The sequence below is a fragment of the Chiloscyllium plagiosum genome, chromosome 13 (assembly GCF_004010195.1).
Source record: "Chiloscyllium plagiosum isolate BGI_BamShark_2017 chromosome 13, ASM401019v2, whole genome shotgun sequence".
NCBI classification, from domain to species: domain Eukaryota; kingdom Metazoa; phylum Chordata; class Chondrichthyes; order Orectolobiformes; family Hemiscylliidae; genus Chiloscyllium; species Chiloscyllium plagiosum.
In genome coordinates this window covers 25,459,661-25,478,232 of record NC_057722.1, presented here as the reverse complement: position 1 = coordinate 25,478,232, position 18,572 = coordinate 25,459,661, and the positions used below count along the sequence as shown (strand labels likewise).

Sequence of the window (18,572 nt, the reverse complement as noted above, 5' to 3'; positions counted from 1 at the left end):
CCACGTTTGCAGATGAACTCTTTGCCGCAGAGGGCATATTTTTTTACAAAGGACATATTTTTTACAAAGCATATTTTTTACGCCACTGAGCATATTTTTTACAAAGGGCATATTTTTTACGCCACTGAGCATATTTTTTACAAAGATAGATAAGATTCTTGACTGATAAGATGATCAAGTGCTACAGGGAGAAGACAGGAGAATGGGGTTGAGAAACATCAGCCATGGTTGAATGGCAGAGCAGACTCCATGGGTTGAACGGCCTAATTCTGCTCCTATTTCTTATAGTCAAACAGAGACGCACGTCACAGCCGAAAACTAAACTGCTGTGCTCTTCCAGCACCACTAATCCAGAATCTGGTTTCCAGCATCTGCAGTCATTATTTTTACCTAACTATGAAGGTTGACAGTCGAAACTCTAATTTACTTCCATCACAAGACTGACCAGGAATCTCTCCTGCTCTTACCCCTATTTGTGTATATTGGAAAGATTTAAGTTGATGAATGTACCTGCTTCAGCCATCAAGTCCTGGACTGGAGCTTGACTGGAAGCGTGGATCATCGGTGAGAATGGTATCCACTCTGACACAAGATTCTCTAACATATCCATCTAACCTAATTTGATATTTACTTTGTTATTTCATTTAATTAGAAACAACTAAACAAGTTAAATGACCTAGCTTGGGAATATAGATGTATCAGTTCCTGGAGATACAAGTAAAATAAATTAAAAATAGCATTCTAGTTTACAAAGCACTCAAAATTTCTTGATTTCTCGGTGTATCAGCAAGCACAATCTACTGGCTTAGTGAGCTAGGACTCTCATCCTAGGAGAAGTACCAAGACAGCTTGCATTTTCAGTTTATGGACACTTAGCTGAAACTGTCCAGAGACAGTTAACTAGCTAGTTTACAGTTTCTTCTGGAATATTAAAGTTCAAAATCAAATTCAAAATATTAATATAAACTGTAGCTTAAATGAACATATAGTAGGAAGCTTCCACTTGCACAAAATATTAAATTTTAGCACTTAGTTCCCTAAATACATTTTTGCTACCGCATACCATAATTATATACAGAGCTTATACTGCAGAGCTTACCAAAAACTCTCACAAGTAGCAGCTGCTTAATGCTCAGCACATCATCTGCAAATATTCAAGTTCACAGAATAGAAGAAATAAGGTTTAAATGATGCAGTTTTCCAATATTTAAAAGTAGGAGTCATAGAAATGTACAGCACGGAAACAGACATCGACTCATATCTCTCTCAAAACTTCCTATTCACATACCTATCCAGACGCCTTTTAAATGCTGTAATTGTCCCAGCTTCCACCACTTCCTCTGGCAGCTCATTCCATACACGCACCACTCTGAATTCATTATTAATTCATCATTGACACCATATTTAACGTTAAAAATCACATAATACTAGGTTGTGCTCCAACAGGTTTATTTGAAAGTACAAGCTTTTCGAGAACTGCTCCTTTGCCACTAGCTACCTGATGAAAGAGCAGCACTCCAAAAGCTTGTGCTTTCAAATACACCCGTTAGACTATAACCTGGTGTTATGTGATTTTTAACTTTGTCCACCCCAGTTCAATACTGGCAATACCATATCCTGGCTACCACATACAACATCACTTCTTGGTTGAAGTGCCATTCTGCTGAAATCCTGCTTTCCCCCCCCACCCCACTTCAGTTGAAGCAAAATGCTCAGAAACACAGTGTAGTTTTACATCCTTCATCTTTATTCCAGGTCCTGGAGGGAGAGAGAATAATCATCCATGTACACGGGGACATGAGTTCATGGTCGCCTCTGGAACAGCAGTTTCTCAATAAATTATAGAGTCATTTTACAGGGAAGAGCATCCAGATAAGGCAACATACATGTTCATTGGGTGACTGTTACAATGAGTGAATGTCAATAGTAAAGATTAAGCCATCTGCTTTTACATAATGGCTTCACAATGAATACTTTTCACCTTGTTAAACTGACCTCACATACTGAATGCTGTACCCCATCTTGTAAAACGGCTCTACATGATAAATGCTTTTCCACCTTGTCTGCAGCACCCCATTGTTAATTGTAAGTTCTTATCTGATCTAAGTCATGCTCAAGTGAACCTCTTGTTTCACAAAACTCAGAACTTAACTCTTTCCCTGCCTGCTTATACCCTATACATATTCTCAGAAATGGATTCTGGATCAGTGGTGCTGGAAGAGCACAGCAGTTCAGGCAGCATCCAATGAGCAGCAAAATCGACGTTTCGGGCAAAAGCCCTTCATCAGGAATAAAGGCAGTGAGCCTGAAGCGTGGAGAGATAAGCTAGGGGAGGGTGGAGGTGGGGAGAGAGTAGCATAGAGTACAATAGGTCAGTGGGGGAGGAGATGAAGGTGATAGGTCAGGGAGGAGGCCCAGGACCTCCGTGTCCTCGGCAGAGTGGGAGGGGGAGTTGAAATGTTGGGCCACGGGGCGGTGTGGTTGATTGGTGCGGGTGTCTCGGAGATGTTCCCTAAAGCGCTCTGCTAGGAGGCGCCTAGTCTCCCCAATGTAGAGGAGACCGCATTGGGAGCAACATATACAATAAATAATTCTCAGAAATGCATTGCTACAACAAATAAAGCACTTACACATCACAAGTGTGAGTGACAGCACTACAAATAAGGATACAATTAATTACAAATGAAGTCAGCCCAAAGCAGACTTGATTCAGACAAACAGTGAAGTTATAGTACACATTAGATATTTAAAAATATCAAACACTGAAATAATTGAACTGCTCTTATTTAAAACTTCTAATAAAACTACACTGAACAGTACATTTCATTCACTTAATGTACATTTTTTTGTACATTCTCCACTCCAGAAAGCAGTAATTTATATCATAGTAGAGTCGAAATGGTGCCAAAAGTCTCACTTACTGAAATTGGCATTTTGTCAAGTTGAAGCAGCACTTGGCCCAGATCCCTATGTGTCAGAGTAACCTTATTTTTACTTGATACCTTCCACTTTCTACCCACAGGTTACTGGGCAACATTTAGTAGGGTTGAGAGTGTGGTGTTGGAAAAGCACAGCAGGTCAAGCAGCATTTGAGAAGGAGAATCTATGTTTCAGGCATAAACCCTTCACCAGGAATTCTTCTACTCCTCGAATGTTGCCTGACCTGTTGTGCTTTTTCCAGCAACACACTCTCTACTCTGATCTCCAGCATCTGAGGTCCTCACTCTTTCTTAATATTTAGCAGGAATCAGGGCTTAAAAGTGCATGACTTCCTAGTCTTCAATTTAATCTGCTACCTCAATCATTAACAAGGTATTCATTAAGGAGAGTCAAAAGTATCAGGATTCTTCAAATGATTAAGTTGATAAAATATATATTGCTGATGCAAGTAAATTGGCATTTGGGTAGAGAGATATTAAAACATTTTACTCACGAGGGAAGTTATACATGAAACAGGATTGGGCAGCTATCATCCATTCAGCTCTTGTTTCACAGAAGATGGCTATGTTGGCTTTTGGTCGTTGGCCCAACATAGCCAATCCACTACCAAAATGTGTAACACGACGATAGACCTCATCATAGGTGAGCCACTTGTAATTTCCAAGTATTAACTGGTATGGGCAAGAAGGAAAAAATAAATTAGTAGACCATTTTAAAGCAGCAATGCTGCAAATAGATAAAAGGATTTACAGATAAATTTACAGCTACATACTATTTAAAGCATAGAAATAGGCCATTCAGCTCACATGGTCTGTACTACCATTCATATCCCACAGAAGCCTCTTGCGGGCCAAATTCATCTAACCCATCAATATGTTCTTCCAGTTCTTTGGGCCTCCCTGAAATGCATATCAATCATCTCACCTTACTCCTTGTAGTAATGGGTTCCATATTCCAACTAATTCCTGGTTATAGAAGTTGATCCCAAATTGCCTATTGATTTGTTAATGACCATCTTACATCTCTTGCCACCCAAAATGTGGGGACCTCTCTACCTCTTCCTGATCATACACTTTTTAGCCATGTTGACCCGCAGCCCAAATCTTCTCTTTTCCAAATAAAATCCCCAGACGGCTCTTTTTTTCTGTATCATAAAACCTTAATTCTGATATCATTCTTGAAAATTCGTTTAGTACTTTCTGCTGTACATGGAGACAGCTAATCTCAGTACTCCAAATTTTATCTAACCAGGATTTTAAACAGGTTAAATACAACTTCTCGGTTATTCAGTTCTATTCCTTGAAAAATGAACTGGTTTTTGTGATCTTAAGTGCAGTTCCATTTTTATTGGCTTCTGCATCTGCTCACTGCAGTCTTCTAGATCTTCAACTCATTTAAGCATTTATTTTCTAAGGCACATGCAATTTTCTGATTCTTCCTATCAAACTTTATCGCCCAACACACAGCAATATCTATGTTCTTCATTAATTACATGCCCATTCTGTGAAATTATTAGTGCCTTCCTGTATTTTGTCATCTTTCCCTGCATTAAATTCAATCTCCAGTGCACACACAATTTGGTGTATTTCCAATTCCAGAGTCCCTTTTGCTTTATTGAGTGTAGCTGAACAAAATGACCTTGAAGTGCAGGTTCAAACTTCCTTGAAAGTGGAGTTGCCAGTAGATACAATAGGGAGGGTGGCATTTGGTATGCTTGCCTTTATTGATCAGTGCATTGAGTATAGTAGTTTGGAGGTCAAGTTGCAGCTGGACAGGGCATTGGTTCGCACACTTTTTGAATATTACATGCAATTCTGGTCTCCCTCCTACAAGATGGATGTTGTGAAACTTGCGAGGGTTCAGAAAAGATTTACAAGGATGTTGCAAAGGTTGGAGGCTTGAGATATAGGGAAAGGCTGAATAGGCTGGGGCTGTTTTCTCTGGAGCGTCGGGTTTAGAAAATCATCAGTGGCATGGATAGGGTAAATAAAGAAGGTCTTTTCTCAAGGTAGGGGAGTCCGAAGTTAGAAATCATAAGTTTAAGGTGAGAGAGCAAACATTTAAAAGTGATCAAAGGGGCAACTTTTTTCATGCAGAGGGTGGTGTATCTATGGAATGAGCTGCCAGAGGAAGTGGTGGAGGCTGGTACAATTATAACATTTAAAAGGCATCTGGATGGGTTTATGAATAGAAAGGGTTTAGAGGGATATGGACCAAATGCTGGCAAATGAGACTAGATTAATTGAGGATATCTGGTCACCATGGATGAGTTGGGCAGAAGGGTCTGTTTCCATGCTCTACATTTCAATGACTCTGTTTAAATGGTCTACAACAATGGCCTCAATATCTATCCTTATTGAAACACCACTTATAACATTTTGATTGTCTGAATAACTAATATTAACCTTGTCATGTTTTGTAACCAGATTGCCATCCAGTCTGCTACTTGCTCCCTGCCACCAGAGCTGAATGAGCTGCATCCAAGGACACTGAGGGAAGTAAACGTGGAAAATGCAGATACACTGGTCATCATTTTCTAATTTTTCTTAAATAATGGAAACGATTTGAAGGATTAGTGAATTGCAAGTTTAATAGCCTTACTCAAAAAAGAGTGTTGGAACAAACCAAGTAACTTTAGGCCAGTCATTTTAATTTTGATAGTGGGAAAACTTTTAAAAAAACAAGTGGGACAAATTTAATAGCCACTTGGACTAATGTTGACTAACTGAAGGAAAACCAGCATGTGATTTGTTTGAGAATTGTGCTCAATGATTTTGAGATTTTCATCAAAGTAATACAGTAACTGATGTTAGGGATTTGACTTCTAAAAGACATTTGAAAAAATTCAACATGACAGGCTTGTCAGCGAAGTTCAAGCCCATGAAATCAGAAGTTATACTCACAGGAAGGAAACAAATTTGAATGAATGACAAAAAAAAATTTGGTGAATAGCTGTTTCTTCCAGTTTGAGTGTATAGTAGGATTTCTGGCCACTCTTTCTACATTAATGGCTTAGAGATAGCTGTGCAGGGCACAATTTTGAAATTTACATGTGGTACAAAATGTGAAAATATTGTGAACTATGAGAGTAGAAGAAAAAAATTCAAAAGAACATGGGCTGATAGAGGCAAAGAATATTATCACGGACTTAAGATAGACTGTGTCAGACTAACTTTTTGTTTGCTAATAACAAGGACAATTGATTAAGATGGTGCAACCTATGTTCTCCATATGAATGTTAGCAAGGGAGTTTTAGAGATGTAGAAAAGTGAGGGACCTTGAAGTGCTATGTCCACAAAACACAAAGTAACTGGACATTTCAATAATATGGTTAAGGTGACAAATGAAAAGCTTTCCTTTATTGGCCAAGACACAGGATAAAAGAGCAAGGAGGTTAAGCTGGATCTTCTTAAGTAACTGTTTACACCTCAACTCAAGCAACATATTCAGTTCTGGTCACCTCATTACAGAAAAGTTAGATTTGCAAGAATGTTGCTAAGACTAAAAAATTGCAGCTCACAAATAGAGATGTTGGGAAGGACCTATTTCCTTTATGTGGGAGCAGGGGCAAAGAGGCATCGACTTAAAGTGGTAGAAAGATTAGAGGGGAACAGAGGGACGTTCTATTTTCTGCACACAGATGATGGTTGTAGTGTATGGAACTCATGACCTTGCACGGTAGCAGAGACAGAAAAGTCTCCAGATATGCAGCTGAAGCCCTGCAATCTCTTAAGGTTATGGACCAGGTGATGGAAGATGGAATGAGGCTGTATAGCAGGTTTCTCAGCTGGTGCAGGAACAATGGGCACTGGCTTCCTGTGCTTTTTTTTTGACATTTCAAACACCCTGAGTATTTAGTAAAGAAGGAAAGTACAATGTTGTGGAGTCAGAGTGGTGGGGTAACAGTACACCAATTATTCCTGAGGGGAGTCAGTGTGAACATAATAAATGAATGGCCTTCTCCTGTGCTGAAATGATTCTATGATTTCCATGCATTCACCCAGTAATGTTCAACAGCAGGAACTGGTCCAAAATTAGTGTGCTCACATCAAATGGAATATCAACACTGCCCTCCAGTGTTGAAAAAGTTTAAATATTTTACAACCAAAGAATTCCACTTCATATCTTTAAAAATGTACTGTAAAAGTTTCCTCCTTCAGTCTGTTTTTAGTTTTCCTTGTTGCTTCAATCACTAATTATAAAAGTCAAGACTCATTCTTCATACAGCAATATATGCAAACATAAGGCTATTTTACCAGAATTGCAGAATGTTGTTTTCATGCGACAACATATCAAGGTAGGCAAGGAGGCTGGGAGAACACAGCGTTTTGGGTGTTACCCTTCTTCAGGACTGGCAGTGGGTGAAAGGGAAGCTGCAGATAAAGGGAGAGGTGGGGACAGTTGGAGGGTACAGCCTGGTTGGTCGATGGGAGAGATGAATCCAGTAGGTGGCTGAGAGGAATGGAAGGGAGAGGGAAAGGCTGGGAAGAGAGTTAGGGGAAGGAAAGGGAGGTTATGAGTGAGTCCTCTGGGCTGTAGGCTGCCCAAGGAGATGATGTGCGGTTCCTCCAATTTGCAGTTTGCAAGGATGGCCACGTCAGATAGGAAGTGAGAAGGGAAATCAAAATGGGTGGTGACTGGGAGGTCCGGTCAACCCCTGCTGGCCTAGTCAAAATGTTCAGCGACACGTTCTTTTAGTTTACGTTTGGTCTCTCCAATGTAGCGACGACAAGATCAGGAGCACCAGATACTGTAAATTAGGTTGCAGGAGAGGTAGGGGAACCCTTGTCTTACCTGGAAAGACTGGTTGGGGCCATGGATGGAGGTGAGGGGGTGGCGTGGTGGGGGGAGCGAGGGGGAGTGGGAGAAGAGTGGTGCAAACCAGGGACTGTCGAAGGGAATGGCCCTTGAAAGCAGCAGAGAGGGATGGGGAGGGCAAGATGTTCTTGCTGGTGGGGTCTAGTTGGGGTTGGGAGAACTGTTTAAGGATGATGTGTTGGATGAGGAGACTGGATGTGGTAAGTGAGGACAAGGAGGACTCTTTCTTTATTGTGTTTGGGGTGTGTGGGGTTTAGAGCAGTAGAATGCAGAATAAAGGTGGGGCGGTGGAGGGGTGTCTGGAAAGCATGTTGTTCGAAATAGGTGAACATCTGGGATGTGTGCACATCTCCTTCCCCTTTCTTGACCTTTCTGTTTCCATCTCTGGCGACAGTCTCCAGACATCTGGGATGCTTGGGAGTGGAATGTCTCCTAATCTGAGCAGATGCAGCAGAGGCGGAGGAGTTGGGTGAACGGGATGGAGTTCTTGGAGGATTCTGGGTGGGAGGAGGTGTAGTACAGGTAGTTGAGAGTCTTTGATTTTATAGTAAACGTCCATCTGGAGATTGGCATTCCAATTTCAAATTAACCTCCCTTCCCATTTCTCGACTCCCTGCCCAGCTCTCCCCTCCTCTCAGCCACCTACCCAATTCATCCCTCCCATCGACCAACCAGGTTGTACCCTCTACCTGTCTCCACTTCACCACCCTGCCCCCTCCCCAACCCCTTTATCTGCAGCTCCATTTACACCCACCCAGTGTCCTGAAGAAGAGCTACACCCAAAACAGACTTTGCCACCTTCTGATGTTGCCTGGCTTGCTGCATTCTCCCAGCCTCCTACTTGTCAGAAACATACGTTAAGACAACCAAACAATTTCTAAACTAAATTCTTTTTGCAGATTGTTATGGACTAAGCCAGACCAATCAAAACATTAAGCAGGCAACTCAGACCATAACTTTGCAATTTGTTTCGCTAAGCGTACTGTGAAAATTACCCAGATTGAGTTAGCTGGTTGACTACTAAGTTCACAAAATTATTCTGTTCTTCTTGTTTCATTCTGTAAAGAACCCCTACAGAACTCAGCCAATCCAACTAGACTTAATTATGTTTTTCCAAATATGCACAACAGTTCCAATAAGCAAACTCCCTTTAAAACCCAGTATAAATCAAACACACGCTTATAGGTAGGAGTTGAAGGGCAGAAAAGAGAGAGTTTCCACATAGCTACCCATTGAACTCCTCACCGGTTCAAAACTGAACTTAACTGCTCAGCTCAGCTCAGCTCGCGAGAGTGCTGACCACTCCACTTTCTTTATACAGGTCACTTCTAAAACATGACCACTTTGGCCTAAAGTCTCATCTGTTTACATATTAACAAAAGGCCTCTCAAAAACCTTTTCATCTCTGTACAAACCAGACTGATCGGAGCCCGACCCAGTTTATGCCCCCTCTGAAAAAATCAAGGGAATAGTATCCCTGAGCCAAGGAACAGCTTTTAGGGAAAAAAAAGGACTAACTTTGTGACAAGATGGTTTCCTATTCAGTTGTACATTAGTGACATTCTATAGAATTTCTTTCAATATCTTCAGAAATAGGTGTTGCAGCTTTAAGGTACATTTTAAAGATAAAAATATATGCCAAGTGTTTACGTTCCTCAAGATTCAGAGACTCTTCTGAAGTAATTAACATATTCTTAACACAAGATGATAAAGATTCAGGATGCATAATACTTTATGCTATTATATACACATTTTTGGTAGCATCACTTCAGGATAGCTTTGGTGGACATATTGTAAAAAGACGGACATACAGTACAATCTATATTATCCTCTGCGCATGGGAAATAGCTGACATAAATTGACAGTTAACACAGTTACATTTACTGATGGAATATAAAGCCACATTTGTGGGATGAACATCTGAAGAATAAGGTATAAAATAATGGGCAGGTACTCATGAAGTAAAGAACAGGACTCTTTTAAAACAAATTTAAAACAAATTTAAAATTTAAAATAATATATTGGGCAGGCACTCGAAGGGCTAATCCTCAGCATCTTTTGCAATTTTCCATGAAGACATAGATTGTATAGGAGATTTTTTAGTTCGCAGTTTCCATAATTTCAGATAATAGTTGGCAGTATTTATATTAAATCCTTTACAAAAACCTCAAGCATAACATGGTAATAATTTTCTCCAAATCCATCTTAATGTTACACTTTAAACTGATGATTTCCAAGCACACACACGCCATATTTAATGATGCATCTTTTATGCTAGAAACAGATTGAAAGCTTTGAGATAGTCTTTGGAGATTGATTAATTTACTCATGAAATTTCTAAAATAAGAAATGTTTGTAATGGATAACACCCTGGTCCAAAGACGGAATTCATAAGGTTACTTTGAGAGACAAAAAATGGTAAAAATGTTTATGTTCATCGGGATGAGCTTAATAATTGCCTAACAATAGACTTGGTATAAGGAGATAGTGACAAAGTGGTAATGCCATTGAGCTGGTAATCTAGAACTCCAGACCTTTAGGGACATGGGTTTGAATTCCACCATAGCAAAGAGTGAAATTCAAATGTGATAAAAATCTGGTCAGAAAATAAAACCATGACAAATGTCATAAATAAACCAGCTGTTCCATTCAAATTCTTTCAAGGTAGTAAAGGAGCTATCCTTCTCTGCTTTTGCCTAAACATCACTCCACACCCATAGCAATATTGCTGACTCTTCCCTTTACTCTAGTCAATTAGAAATTCTGGCCTAGCCATCAAGTGCACATACCATGAACAAAGATTTTTAAAAAATCTTCAGGTTGCTTAATTTTTAAAAAATGGTTTTTCACCACAGGTGCAAAAGCATGAAGAAACCATATCTGAAAAAAAGTGTTCCAGTGTCCATCCATTTTTCTGGACATTGTAAATTACAGATAACAGTGCAATATATTGAAAATGACTAAGAACACAAACTTTCCAACCACAAGCTTTAATTTACACTAGCCTGCACATATGCACATGCAAGCTCTGTAATTCTATCTTTATTCTGTTTAAAACCAGCAGACATGTCAGGGTTGAATTAAGCAAACATTGGCAACACAAGCCAATTTAGTCTGAATTCTAAACTTTGATCAAGGGATAGACTAGGTTTAGAAATTTGGTTTAAAAAAGAATATTTTTCTGTAGTTTTATGGCAAGCCCATTTTGGTTCATAGGCACATTGAGTCTTTGAATGCCATGATAAAGTCTAAAAACACAAAAACCATCCATCACAAGACACAAGATCCAGTCAAATCCATTTCCACATGAAATGTTTAAATGTTTTCTGTACTTTTAATAAGCACTGGGCCAGAGATAGGGAGACCCAGTGAACATTTAAACGAACATTTCAATGAAATACTGTCCAGTTCTAACCTAGCTTGCACTCAGAGTATAGGATCCATCAATAGCTTTTTTGATTAATTCCTAGTAAGAAACTTTAACTTTTCTTTTAGTGGATGAACCACTATTTTCTTGAAACTACAGATTCTAATTCAGCCCTTATCAATACTTTCATAGATGTCAGTTTTCCTCTTTAGTGTCAACAACTCTTTTGCACTTCTTGATTAAGTTATTTCACTTTATGAAACTTTCTAAGTGTGAAGATTTCAAACTCAAACTGTTTTAAGTACATTAATAAAAAACTGCACCACAATCTTATAAACCCTTAAAGCAAGGCATGAACATGTAATCTCAGCCAACACTTCCAAGCAGTAAGGAGTAATTGCTACACTTTCAAAAACACTTTTTTTCTGGAGGAGGAATCACTAATGCTTTAGTCCATTCTGTTGGATTAAGTTGACACACAGGACTCAATGAAACCATTCAAAAGTTATAGATTCCTCAAAGGTCTCCGAGAGAGAAACTGGTCAGTCATCTCTTGCTACATTATTGTTTTGAGGAAATTGTCCTGTGCAGTGCAAAACAAAACAAAAATGGCTGTTATATTAGCCAAACAGCGACTGCACTTGAAAACAAACTAATTGGTTGTGAAGCATTTCAGGATCTTCTAATCATGTAATTAATGGATCACCACCAGAGACTGACGACAGATATACTAAAAAACAGCAAAATTTGAAGTTTGAGAATTAAGCATCTGCTGTGGTAGTTTAAGTTGATGATAAAGAATTGCTCTTACATCAGTGGATTAGTCAACAGGCTTTACAAACACCTTGTTTCGCTTTCTTTATGGAGTCAAATTGATGACTTAGGGCCCATTCTCTGGTCAAACGGTGGTCAAATAAACAGAATTAAAACCAAGAGCGAGCAGTCTATCACCACAACTTTTAGAACTGCACTACAGTTGGTTTAAAAAGAAACCAGAACTTTTCATACTGGGTATAAACCTGAATCTTACTGTTGTACGATACATTAATCTGCGGCACAGTACAGTGCAAATTAAAATTATTATGCAAAAATATTTCTATTAAGTGGGCTGAGCATTGTATAGAATAAATTGTATGCCAGGAAAATTTGCAATACACGCATTAATACTGAAACTAAGAAATATCAAAAATGTTATTGCTCAGAATATCATATGGTCAGAGGTGGTGATGTGCACCAATGATTGCAATGTTCAGCACTATTTGTGATTACTTAGGTACTAGAGCTGTCTCCATGTTCAAATTCAGCCAGACCTGGGCAATGTCCAGCTTGCGCTAACAAATGACATAATATTCAAGCTATACAAATGCCAGGCAATGACCATCTCCAAAAAGAGAGAATCTAGAGGAAGGATAGAAAGCGGGGGGGGGCAAGATAGGAGGGAGAATGGTGTTTTTGGTAAGGAATAGTATTACTGCTGTACTAAGGGAGGATATTCCTGGAAATACATGGTGGAACTGAGAAATAAGAAAGGAATGATCACCATATTGGGATTGTCTTATAAACCCGCCCTAATTGTCAACAGGAAATTGAGAAACAAATTGGCAAGGAGACTTTGTATATATGTAAGAATAATAGGGTGGTTATAGTGGGGGATTTTAACTTTTGAACATAGACTAGGACTACCATAGTATTCAGGGCTTGGTTGGAGAGGAATCTGTTAAGCATGTACAAGAAAATTTTCTGATTCAGTATGTACTAGAGAAGGTACAAAACGTGACCGCCACTTGGAAAATAAGGCAGGGCAGGTGACTGAGGTGTCAGTGGGGGAGAACTTTGGGGCTAGTGACCACAATTTTACTCATTTAAAAGAGTGATGCAAAGGATAGACAAGATCTAATAGTTGAAGTTCTAAATTGGAGGAAGGCTAATTTTGAAAGTATAAGGAAAGAACTTTCAAAAGCTGATTGAAGGCAAATGTTCGCAGGTAAAGTGACGGCTGAAAAACAGGAAGCCTTCAAAAACTGAGATAATGAGAGTCCAGAGGCTGTATATTCGTGTTAGGATGAAAGGAAAGGCTGGTAGGTGTAGGGAATGGTGGATGACTAGAGAAATTGAAGATTTGGACAAGAACAAGGAGGAAGCATATGTCAGGTATAGACAAGATAAATTGAATGAATCCTTAAGAGTATAAAGGCAGTAGGAACTCTATACTTTAGAGGGAAATCATGAGAGCAAAAAGGGGACATGAGATAGCTTTGGCAAATAGAGTTAAGAAGAATCCAAAGAGTTTTTACAAATATATTAAGGACAAAAGGGTAACTAGAGAGAATAGGGCCCCTCAGGCAGCCTATGTGTGGAACCGCAGGAGATAGAGGAGGCACTAAACGAGTATTTTGCATCAGAGTTTACTGTGGAGAAGGACATGGGAGAAATAGAATATGGGGAAATAGATGGTGACATCTTGAAAAATGTCCATATTACATAGCTGCTGGATGACTTGAAACTCAAAAGTGGACAACTCCCCAGGACCTGATCAGGTGTAGTGGACAGTATGGTGCTGGAAAAGCACAGTATGTCAGGCAGCATCCTACTCCTCAGATGCTGCCTGACCTGTTGTGCTTTCCCAGCACCACATTCTATTCTGATCTCCAGCATCTGCAGTCCTCACTTTCTCCTGATCAGGTGTACTCTAGAACTCAAAGAAGCTAGGGAAGTGATTGCTGAGCCTCTTGCAGAAATATTTATATCATCGATAGTCAGAGGTGAGGTGCCAGAAGACTGGATAGCTAACATGGTGCCACTATTTAAGAAGGGTGGTAAGGACAAGCCAGGGAACTATAGACCAGTGACCCTGACATCAGTGGTGGGCAAGTTGTTGGAGGGAATCCAGAGACAGGATGTACATGTATTTGGAAAGGCAAGGACTGATTGGGGTAGTCAACATGGCTTTGTGTATGTATGCGAGGGAGAGGTGTCAAGTCTTTCAAACCTTGATCGAGTTTTTTGAAGTAACTAAAAGGATTGATGAGGGTAGAGCTGTAGACATGATCTATATGGACTTTAGTAAACCGTTCAACAAGATTACTCATGGGACAAGACTCCTCAAGGTTAGATCTCATGGAATACAGGAAGAACTAGCCATTTCGATACGGAACTGGTTTGAAGGTAGAAGACAGAGGGTGGCGGTGGAGAGTTGCTTTTCATACTGGAGGCCTGACCAGTGGAGTGCTGGGTCGGTGCTGGGTCCACTACTTTTCGTTATTTTATATAATTGATTTGGATGTGAGCATAAGAGGTATAGCTAGTAAGTTTGCAGATGACACCAAAACTGGGGGTGTAATGGACAGTGAAGAAGATTAACTCTGATTACAATAGGATCTTGATCAGATGGGCCAATAGATTGAGGAGCAGCAGATGGAGTTTAATTTAGATAAATGTGAGGTGTCGCATTTTGGGGAAGCAAATCAGAGCAGGACTTGTACACTTAATGGTAAGGTCCTAGGGAGTGTTGCTGAAGAGAGAGACTTGAGTGCAGGTTTGCAGTTCCTTGAAAGTAGAGTCGCAGGCAGATAGGATAGTGAAGGCGGCATTTGGTATGCTCTCCTTTATTGGTCAGAGCATTGAGTACAGGAGTTGGGAGATCATGTGCATTGGTTAGGTGCAATTCTGGTCTCCTTCCTTTCATAAGGATGTTGTAAAACCTGAAAGGTTTCAGAAAAGATTTACAAAGATATTGCCAGGGTTAGAGGATTTGAGCTATAAGGATAGGCTGAATAGACTGGGGCTATTTTCCCTGGAGTGTCAGATGCTGAGGAGTGACCTTATAGATGTTTATATAATCATCAAGGCCATGGATAGGATAAACAGACATGGTCTTTTCCCTGGGGTGGGGGTGTCCAGAACTAGATGGTACAGGTTCAAGGCGAGAAGGGAAAGATATAAAAGAGGGACCTAAGGGCCAACGTTTTCACACAGAGTTGGTGCATGTATGGAATGAACTGCCAGAGGAAGTGGTGCAGACTGGTACAATTGCAACATTTAAAAAAGGGATCTGGATGGGTAGATAAATATTAAAGGTTTAGAGGGATATGGGCCAAGTGCTGGCAAATGTGAGGTGTTGCATTTTGGGGAAGCAAATCAAAGCAGGACATCTGGTTAGGACATCTGAGCAGCATGGACGAATTGGACTGAAGGGTGTGTTTCCATTCTGTATACCAGAATTGCACCTAACCACAGTCCTATATAGCTGCAACATGACCTCCCAACTCCTGTGCTCAATGCTCTGACCAATAAAGGAAAGCATTCCAAATGCTGCCTTCATTATCCTATCTGCCTGCGACTCTACTTTCAAGGAACTGCAAACCTGCACTCAAGTCTCTCTCTTCAGCAACACTCCCTAGGACCTTACCATTAAGTGTACAAGTCCTGCTCTGATTTGCTTCCCCAAAATGCGACACCTCACATTTATCTAAATTAAACTCCATCTGCTACTCCTTAACCTATTGGCCCATCTGATCAAGATCACATTGTAATCAGAGTTAACCTTCTTCACTGTCCATTACACCTCCAATTTTGGTGTCATCTGTTTCCATTCTGTATATCTCTATGACTCTATAAACACCGTCCCTTGATATTAAAAGGTGTTGCCACCACTGAATCCCTCACTAACAACATCCTTCTGGTTACCATTGACCAGAAACTCAAATGGACTCACCATAAAAATGCAATGGCTACAAGCGCATATCGGAGGCTCGGAGTACTGCAGTGAGTAACTCACTGCCTGACTCTACAAAGCCTGTTCATCATCTACAAGGAACATGATGGAATACTTCCCACTTGCCTGGATGGGTGCAGCTCCAACAACCCTCACGAAGTTTGCAAGCATCCAGGACAAAACAGCCCGCTTGATTGGTAGATGAAGTGGATGTGGTGTCACTGACAATCAGGTAGCAGCAGGGTGTACCAACTTACAAGATTCATTACAAAAATACTTCAAAAATCTTTGGCACAGCACGTTCCATGCCCACAAACACTACCAGGTAGAAAGACAAGGGCAGCCTGTGCATAGTTGTGAACTAGCAAGCCCTCCCATTCTAGCCACTCACCACACTGACTTGAAACAACAATGAATATAGAACACAAATGTCAGTCATACAAGCCCATTAGTGTTTATGCACGTCTTCTCTCATCTAGCTACTTGACATAAACCTCTGCTCCCTTCATAGTCATTCACTTGTCTAGCCTTCCCTTAAATACGTTTATATTAGATAGAATGTCCCACATTCTCACAAATCTCTCTGTAAATATGTTCTTTCTGAATTACCTATTGAGTTCTTGGTGACTAATATTGACAGACTCCAGTTTTGCTCTTTCCCACAAAATGAAAATACTATCATGCTCTGCCTTCTCTAAAAATCTTTCATAGTTTTCAAAATAAAAACTCTTTCAGGCTGTCTCTTGAAAAGAAATAAAGAAAAAACAAGCCTATGTTGGTCGTGTTATCCTCAAACTTTTTAAAAACACAGTCTCCTCTGTACTTTATTTTTAATACAATAACCAGAACTTAATCCAGATATGTTGACCAAGGATTGAACTAATACAGAATAACTTGCCTTTCAATTCCATCCCTCTAGACATAACCTCTAACAAAAGGGTAAATAAGAATATGAAAAAGTAAACATGCATTTTCACTTTTAATGACTCATGCATTAGAACTTAGAGCTCCCTTTGATCCACCACCTAACTTTCATTCCCATTTTCTATGTAATATTACATTAGCAAAAAAAATTATTTCACAATTACATACATTAGCTCTAATTGGCCAATTACACACCCATCCTGAAAGTTAACAGCTTAGAATTTGTTGCAGTCCTCCTCAGTATTGACAATCCTTCCTTTCCACCCTCCCCTCCATAAAAGAAGTTTGGCATCAGCTGTAAATTTAGAAATGTCATTTATGTTCCACTTGAAAACTTAATACAACTTGTGACAGTAGTACCTGCTCTGATCCTGACAGAATAGCCTACAAGCCAGAAAGTGGATCAATTAGCTTTTACTTCCAACTTCTGCCTTCTGACTTGAAGCCAGAAAAAATGTTTAATACTTGGTTAATTATGCAATTAAAACCATTGGATTCTATTGATTTTTTTAAAAAATCACTTCATTTCTTCATTAATTTTGTCCAAATCCTTTACACTCAAAAGGACAGAAAACAATTCTGGGAGATACTACCTTAAAAGAATCCATATAACTATATATAAACTTAGTAATTGTGTGAAATATCAATGTACAATATCAGAAAATAGACAGAAGTTTATGTCATCAGACCTTTGCATAACAAACTCCCAGTCAGTTGAGCAGTGGAGGAGAAAGGGAAAGAGGAGAAAGTGGAGGAAGAAAGCTAGCAAAATCTGACGGCAAGCCATCTGATATCACAGCACATTGCAGATTAAAAGAAAAGTACATGTCACAATAAAGGTCAATATCCCTTACTATTTATCAGGGAGAAGAAGAAATTAACAAAAGATTAGGAATATCGTACTAGTTTCAAAATGTACAATTTCAACATTTATAGTTCAGTGAACATTGCAACAATGTCATTACTGTTCTAAATGCAATTACGAAGACTGCTTTATCCTAAGCTCAGCCAGCACTGCAGTGCAATGCGGGATTTGCTGTCTTTAACCCATAACTTAAAAATCACATACAAACTCTTTTAAGTGTAAATCTAAGCCTGGAGTATGGTCACATTTATCAGATTAGTTCTCAATTCTTGACTAAAACATTGTTCACATGTTTGGAAACCTAGGAAGTTACATTACCCAAAAGGGATTATTAAAAATGTTCAATTTGTTTTAAACTAGGTTGTTCCAAGTCCAGTGGAAATTAATTGGAAAATGACTGATCCAAGACACAACATATTATGTAATTTGCATTATAGGAAAGTGAGAGCTTCAAATTATTGCAATACTCAATTTTAAAACAAACTTAAATAATGTAAATCTTGTAAATTTTACTGCACTATACTAAGGGTGATAGAACAGGCAGGCAGGTACATTGCTGATAGCTATCTTTCAATAAAGCCCCTCAATCTTCCATTAGATACTGTGCTGGGTCCTCTATGTTTTGTTATTTACATAAATGATTTGGATGCGAGCATAAGAGGTACAGTTAGTAAGTTTGCAGATGACACCAAAATTGGAGGTGTAGTGGACAGCAAAGAGGGTTACCTCAGATTACAACAGGATCTTGACCAGAAGGGCCAATGGGCTGAGAAGCGGCAGATGAAGTTTAATTCAGATAAATGCAAGGTGCTACATTTTGGGAAAGCAAATCTTAGCAGGACTTATACACTTAATGGTAAGGTCCTAAGGAGTGTTCCTGAACAAAAAGACCTTGGAGTGCAGGTTCATAGCTCCTTGAAAGTGGAGTCACAGGTAGATAGGAT

General features: G+C 39.5%; 1 protein-coding gene across 2 annotated transcripts in view; it reads right to left on the bottom strand.

Moving 5' to 3' along the window:
• Positions 1–18,572, bottom strand: part of LOC122555853 (long-chain-fatty-acid--CoA ligase 3-like) — a 130,380-nt gene that overhangs the window by 59,531 nt on the left and 52,277 nt on the right. For both annotated transcript variants that reach the window (XM_043702058.1, XM_043702059.1), the window contains one exon: positions 3,434–3,611. In XM_043702058.1, coding sequence (XP_043557993.1) covers positions 3,434–3,611 — 178 coding nt within the window. The remainder of the gene's footprint in view (positions 1–3,433; positions 3,612–18,572) is intronic.